At 34.6% G+C, this 8,089-nt stretch overlaps 1 protein-coding gene across 1 annotated transcript in view; it reads right to left on the bottom strand.

Moving 5' to 3' along the window:
- Positions 1–2,107: 2,107 nt before the first annotated feature.
- The window catches only part of LOC104077194 (protocadherin-17-like), a gene marked incomplete at both ends in the record, with an annotated part of 27,350 nt that continues 21,368 nt past the window's right edge, over positions 2,108–8,089 (bottom strand). Inside the window, 2 exon segments of the mRNA XM_009578331.1 lie at positions 2,108–2,280; positions 2,444–2,502. Coding sequence (XP_009576626.1) covers positions 2,108–2,280; positions 2,444–2,502 — 232 coding nt within the window.

The following is an 8,089-nucleotide window of genomic DNA, read 5'->3' as shown; positions in this document are numbered from 1 at the left end:
ATTGTACTAAGCTCAATGACAAGCGATCATTGATTTCATTGGGAACACCACATTGCACCACATTTGTTACTGCAATGATCTGTAACCCCATAAGGTGCTCGCTGCAGGTTCAGTTTTCTTAATATGCCAATGATTTTATTACAGCACACTTAAGATGGAAGGGTTCGTACAAGTAAACAAATGGTTAGCATTACCATTTGTAATTATATTTGGGGGAAAAAAAAGAAACGAAAAAGAAAAAAAAGTAGTGTATCTCTCTATCCTCATCCTTTTTTTTTTTCTCAGTAAGAAAATTCAGATAAACACCGGCTGCTGCAGTTCAGTGGCTGACAGTACTTAACATTCACAGTTCAATGTATGTTTAATAAGAATGTGAGGAATTCGTACGAGTCACTAGAATAAGTTGTTTCTTGATGAATAGGGCCCCTCATCTAGATACAATGACAAGTGCAAACCTCCATAAAACTCTTTGCATTACAATGAAAATAAGCAACAGGAATGGTTGGCTTAATCTGCTTACTAGAGTTTTTATATTTTTGATCACTGTTGGGCTTGATGCTGCTGGACAAACTGCAATATTATGAACCCTGGCCATACAGTCCTTTTCTAAAAAACCACACATTTTTAATCTGAGTAGTAAATAATTTTGCTAATGAAACTTTTACAATTTTAGAACTCTTTCATGGCTATACTTGATAGATAGAGATCCAGAAATTTTGTCTTTTTCTTACACAAAACTGAGAAAATTAGACACACACTCAAACAGCTTCTTAAAAAAAAAAAAAGGCCAGTACTGCATCTTTATACAGATCAATGTCCAATTATAAGCAGAGAGTTGCTGTGGCAAAAGGTCAGGAAAAAATAATCTTTCTGGCATTTATTACTTGGAAAATAAGGTCATATATGAGGTCAGCCTTCAAATATATACAGAATAAATTATACTGCAGCATTCTAAATATTCTACACAGCAAAAATTATATTGCAATCTCAACATAATAAAAAAAAAAGAAGTTGAACATGTATTTCCTGATGACGGTACTACAGATCAGACTAAGCTAAGAGGCAAAAAAACCTATGTCCAATTAGTCAATAATTAATAAAAAGCTTATAATATATTTCTGCTTAATTATAAATATAGTTTCTTATTAAGGCTGACTTATTTAATAATCTTTTAACTGGCTTTAACACTGAATCATCTTCCCCACAACAAACTAAAATAATAGCAAGCATACAAAACATTTAAAAATAATTCAGTGCTGGACTTCCTTATTGCTTACAGCCTAGAAGCAAAACACAAACACACACAATGCTGGAGTACTCAGTCTGTCTGATGCTTTTAAAAAAAAAAAGAAGTGTGTCTTTTGAAATAAAAGACGTCATAATTAGATAAAACACATCTGGAAGAAATTATTTGGACACATAGTTCAAGGAAATAAACATGCTTGCTTGTCAGAATGAATGCTTGCAGAGAGCACTGTCACTGTCCTGATATAAGTCACTTTAGCTGTTTCACAGCCACTCATCTTTAGTACCTCCACAGGATGTGAATGAAATTATACTGAAAATCAGATTATGTTATTATCTGACACTTCTCACACTACTATTAATTGTGAAATCAACATTACAAATAGGAAAATGCATCCATGAAATGAAAACATCTCCTGATCCATTTTCACTCATCTGATATCCCAAGTCTCTTTTCTTTTCCTCATCTGCTAACTATGTGAGGAATGTAAATATCTGGCGTTCTTCTTTTATCTGTTGCAGTCATGTCTAGTTTGAATTTCCAAATCATGCTTTGGCAGAAGTACTGTATATAATATATAACAGGCAATGCCAGTGGAGATAAACTATATTCTAATAATTTTAGAGAGGTACTTTTTTTTTTTTTTTTTTAATCTACTTTGGATAGTTGTGGTTTCATTTCATGTTCATTCTGAAAGATACTGAGCATTCTTTGCTCTGGGCTAGCTACAAGATTTACTGTTTTCTCTGATAGTATTATCAGTGGGCTATTCCACCCTGATAAACTGCAACTGCAATACTAATAGGTTTATAATGATGGCTTAAACTTTACGCTTTTGTAAGCATTGGAGGCTTCACTCACCTTGTTCAAGTGGCTGGCTTTTAGTTGAAGTAGTTTTCATCTTGAGTGCCTCCCTAACAGACATGTCACAGCAGGAGCCTTTGTTAGTGTCTTGGTCACTGTCAGCCTGATCACTGTCCCCATGCCCGCTGTCCCTCAAGCTGGCTCTTTCTGGATCCTTGAACGTGGAGCTACTGAAATACATATTGGGAAAAAAAAAAAAAAAAAAAAAGAAAAAGAAAAAAGAGAGAGAGAGAGTTGTATTTACTTGTTCTAAGTTGAATTGTACTCTCTGGCAAAGCAATTTTGACAAGAATGCAAATGGGGAAGCCGAGAAAGTTATTTAATAGGCCTTACCTTTGAACAAACTGCTGCCTGCTGCCCATGTAATTGGGCTCTGCGGGAAAATTGTCTGTCTGTGAAAGAGAAGGAAAAAAATACGTATAGTTGTACACTGGACAAATCTCCTGCAGAGCAACAAGATTTCCTAGAGGAGAAATGATTAATAATTCAAAAATTCCCTTAATCTTCAGATTTGTACATTTTAATTAAATTGGAAAATGCTGGTATGTAATTATGTGCTCAGAACAATTAAATGATTCCGGTCCACAAATTACCTGCTAAAGTAAACAATAAGGCACCAATAAGTGGCATTCTCTGTTAGTAACCTGATAGATGACACTGTTTATGGTTTTTCATCAGTTAGATATTAAGACTGATGGTTATTGAAAATGAGAGAAAAAAATTACTTTTGCATATTACAAAAGTGAATTATTCAATAATACTAATTTTTAATCATAATTACATCATCTACTGGGATTTTGAGGCCCTTACTGCTGCAATACAATTTCATATATTGCTATATTACTCTTGAATTAAAAAAAAAAAAAAAAAAGAAAAAATCAAGAAAATTTGTGGCTGATTAGCTGTGGGTTTTTTTAAAATGCTACTGGAAAAGTGCAAGTATGAAAATATTTGGATTTTCTCTCTTTAATATTCATCAGTATTAATAGCTATGTCAGAATAATGAGAACCACACATGCAAACAAGAACATTAAATGATTGTTGTAGACAAGTAGTTTTTAAAAGAAGATACTTTCATTAAGTCTGTCATGAGTATATTTTTAGCAGCATGAGCTAAGTAACTGTAGAAGCAGAAGTATTTACAGCATCCAGACCAACATGGAGTCCTGCCAAAGGGAACTGAATTCCCCTGTTATCATCAGCTGAAGTTCTTTGGGAGAGAGAGAGACTGCATCTTTCACAAAACTCCATATACTGTACATTCACACACGTCACTTCTTCTTGCAGCTGACCTAGTGACAGAGCTTCTACTGTTTTCTGCATCACTTCGTATCACACCACTATGCTTCGCAGCAGCTATGAGTTTTGCAACAGCATCTAGCGTATCAGTATCGGTAACACAGGCAGTGCTCGATTAGTGGAGCAGAAGGCCTCAGGTAAGATTTAATGTCGCACAACAAGTGTTTACACAAGTGACTGGTCTCCTAGATATTTGTTTTTCCCCACTCCATTTTCTTAGATTGTTTTGGTTTTATAGGTAGGTGGTCATTAGAAACGTTTGCTACTACTTGTATGGTTGGAATATTGGAGCTTGGAAAAGATGCATGAAGTTGCATCGGAAAGTTAACAGTCTCTGCTCTTTGCAACAGAAAATAGGTAGCCACCTGCCACTCTCAAGGTACATGTGAAATATATGTGCTTATATACCATGGATATCTTGTGTGATTTAGGGAAGGGATGGAAGATAAAGAATTCTCTTCTGTTTAGCATATATGAAGTCAATTTACACCGTACTTTCTTCTTGCTTCTAGTTAAATCCTTTGGTTCAAAAATTAGGGTTATAACACACATTGTGTTCACATTTTGAAGCTGTTTCTAATTTAAGCTGTGGAGTACATGGCATTGTATATGTCATTACAAAAATAATCCGATGTTTTATCAGTGAATTTTCTTTTACGATAAACTGTATGACAGAATCAGGTTTTACTCGTCTGTTTTCAAAATATAGCATAAAGCACCTATACTTACAATTCTAAATGATTTTTTATCATATCAAAATTGCACATAATTTGGAAATCTGGGTGTTTATGTCCAACTAGACACTTGTTCTTCAGCAGCATTATTAAAAGATGGGCTTATGAAAGTTCTTAAATACTGCCTAAGAAATGCAAACAATACAAAATATTACAGAAGGAAAATTCTGAAGATCTGGGACATCAAACTCAGTGTGGTGTCACTGCTTTTCCAAGTCAGCATTTCAGAAGCTGATTATTTCAGCTACAGGTATACAAACTTTTTAAAATCTGGCCACTTCAATTAGGGGGCAGTTTAGTGCTTTGAGCTTAAAAACAGACAAGATTCTGGTTTTAATATATGCAATTAGAAAAACAGTTTGTCTTAACTTTTAACATGTTTCACGTTATAAAAGCAAACACTGAAAAAAAAAAAAAGAAGAAGTGGAGACGCAAAGATAAATGTTTCAGCATTCTTAGATGTAATCTCTTAAACGTAGCACATCATATTTTAGAAGCAGCCTTAATTCTGACATTTATTCTATTCTTGCCACAAATTGTAAGCTAATATCTCTCTTGTGTGCAGCAAATCCACCCCGTATATATACAGACACATATAAACATTATGACACTCACAGAGCCCTGTAATTCTCGATCCAAATAAACTTTTATAATTGCAGAACTCATGTCTATTTTCTAGGTCTAATATCTCAACTATAGATGCCCAGGAAAACTGACCTTATGCTTTTACTTACATAAGAAATCTACCTCCTCCTAAACACAGCTGCTACTAGAATCAACATTTCCATTTTTCATGTCATTGTCAGGCAAAATGCCCACTATAAACTACCTTTTCATCAATTCTCTGTCATTAGAAAAGTCAGACTTTTGCCCTCAAATTAATTATAGCACCTCCTTAAAGGTAGTGCTGAGAACTTATCTATAAGCTGGACCACAGTAAGAACTGGTCATACTTTTTGTTTCTGCTTTTGCATTGCAAAGAAAGCATTTTGCACACCCTGGACTAGCCAAGATATAAATTTTAAAATAGAAGTTATGACCCCAACTTAGCTGCTGTCTTAAAAATGGGAGCTGCTTCTGAGAAATTCTGTATTTGTGGTAATCATTAATGACCTCTAACTCGATAATAATTTGACCAATTTCCTTTATATTGTATTTTGCAGCAACACAAACAGTTGGGTGCCATGTTACAGTGAGTTCATCACTGCAAAAGAACAAATGTAAATACTTGATAACGGTATACAGCCACAGAACTCAGAGTTGAATTCTTTTCTTTCTGCTCTAAAAGCATTAGACCTTTTCCTGTGAACTATGAAAGTATGCTTGTGTTGAGCTGTAACAGAGCACCCCGAGGTACAGGCAGCAAAGAGAGATTGCTTCATGTATGAGAATATCTATACAAAAATTGGGTTAATGAGCAAACATTTAATTTTAAGGCTATGCAGTTTAGAGGAATCTTGGAAAGGTAAGCATCCACTTCACAACGGATTACAGAGAGATATGAATGTCTAACTCCCTTAAACACTTTTTTTTTTTTTTAATCCCAGCTGAAGTGAGAGGTCATATACTTAAAATTTTTACACTTTAACATCTATGGAAGTGATATTACACATTTCAGCTCATGCATTAATCATACCTCTTTACACTGCATAGCTGTAACTCCAAGAAATGAGTGCTACTTTAAAAATCTATCAGTAGCAAATAAACTCTTTGTTCTTCTCTGGGTATACAGCCCTTTCTAGGAAATCAGAACCACTGTGTTTCTCTGTTTGCCTCCAGTTTTAAAGTAGGTTTCAGTTCACCTGCAGATAACCATCTAAAGGCTATTCACCTACTCTAAGCTAATCAGCTAAGATCCCTGTAGAAACATTAGAGACATACAAGATAATTCATCCCATTTTGGGCATCTAGCTTTAGGTACATACTGCTTACAGGGGAATCTAGATGACCAGCAAGATGCTCAGTGTAATAGCTAAAGCTAAGTAAGATGCATTATATCAGAAGTGAATTATCTGGAATTACAACCTCCTGATAAATAACCGAAAATTACTTAAAGGCCAGCACCGTTAACCTCCTGAAGAACAAAATAAAACAAGTTCCACCCTCACCCTCCCCCAAGAAAACCTCCAGAAACAATCCATCTCTAAAAGTCACCGGAGTTAAATGTAAAGACATGTTTCCTGTCTCTGTGATTCAAGGTTGAGGGCTGGAGTATCAATTAGGTCACCAACTATTAAGATACAATTCTTCGTTAGGAAGAAAACAGTCTGGGACAAATGGTCTCTAAAACTAAAGCAAAAGCAGAACTGTCCACTGCCCTGGTTAGATACGGGAGAATTAAAAAGTCTGTGATGTCAGCCCAACTGTCCATAGGTCCCCTAGAGAAGAGGTCCTGTTTTTATGGCTCATTTTCACAGATTAGTGGAACCAGTTCATTTCCAATGAGAGTATGCTGTTAAACCATTCAACAGATGTACTTTTTCACAGTTGCTACAATGGTCCCTTAAAAATACTTTCTTCCATCTATCTGTCCTAATATGTGACCCTAGAGTAAATTTGAAATCTTAGGAACACTGCCGTTACTGTGATGTTGCAGAAAAATTCCTGAGGATTTCTGTACACATGTTTAATACAGCTTTCTCAGAATGATGAGGCTCATAAAAAAAGCCATTTTGCAAGAGATCAGAACGCATATAAACCTTTCAAAAGCTGCCAAAATTTAAAAAAGAGGGTTACTACCTTTCAGAAAATATCTTATAGTTTGATTATGTTACCTTTTTCATCGGGGAGTTGAGGAGGAGGAAAGTAAAAGAACAGGCAAATTAAACCTGTGCAAAATACACTCTTATTTGTATGGGGTTTTGTGTGTGACAATATAATTGCTGCAGTCTAATAAGGGGACTTGAAGAATCATTTATTGGCCAGTGTTTGCATGAGCAACGTGCAGAACATCCTTTAAGTGCTATCATCAACTCTCTGTGAAACCATTCATCTTACTACAGGTGTCAGGGCTTGCGTATTAAGACCACACAGGGGCTTAGATAAACTACAATTGTTGCCAACTATTGCTCTCATATGGTGAATTTGGAATACTGAATTTTATAAATTCAAAATAAAACCATTCAGAAGCTTGAAAGTCAACTGTTAAGGTTCTACTAATTAATTCTAGAATGGCTATGATTTCCAAAAGTTTCATTTAGAGAAAGGAAAATGAAACATTATGGCCAAGAACAGAGTATCAGAAACAAATTCCTCATAGGATACATTAACCTTAAATAATCTCATAAGAAGAAAAAAAAAAAAAAAAAGTGAAAGCTTCATCACTGGAAACAGTTTGAACCAGCCTGGGCAAAGCATTACACAATGAATTATGGGGAATATTTTTAGCAATGTGCTACATTAATCTCTTTTCCTTTTTTTTTTTTTTAATAAGTTCATGATCACAAGATATATGTGTTTACTTCTGTTGAAATGTTTTGATATTTTTATAAATAAAAAGGAGTTCCACTGTGGCTCTGCACACTTTTTTTTTTTTTTCCTTTTTTCAAAAAAAGTCATGATTAAAATTACAGGCTTATATTAATCAGTTCTCAGGGATTCTACTATTGCTCAGTAAGACAATGGTAGAGGACTTCACAAGGCTTCTGCTTTCAAGAATTCCTATAAAAAGCAGGCTGTCTATTAAAAATTAGAAGTTCCTAGTTATTTTCCTTTTTTTTTCTGTTTAATCAAAGTCTTTGTTATACCACAATTCTGAAGATTTCTAGCAATCTTTGGTGTATTCCATACTGTTTGAATAAAATTAGAGAAAAATAAAAGAAAAAGTTTTCTATTTGACAGGTCTCTCTCCTAAAAAAGTCTTAAAATCAACATGATTACAAAGAAAAAGACAGGGAAAGTGAGAGAGAGAAAGGGCGGGGAGAGACAGAAATGTAATATTTAAGTA

Source organism: Fulmarus glacialis, unplaced genomic scaffold (genome assembly GCF_000690835.1).
Source record: "Fulmarus glacialis isolate BGI_N327 unplaced genomic scaffold, ASM69083v1 scaffold11690, whole genome shotgun sequence".
NCBI lineage: Eukaryota > Metazoa > Chordata > Aves > Procellariiformes > Procellariidae > Fulmarus > Fulmarus glacialis.
The sequence above is the reverse complement of the archived record's forward strand: the minus strand, read 5'-3'. Positions and strand labels throughout refer to the sequence as shown.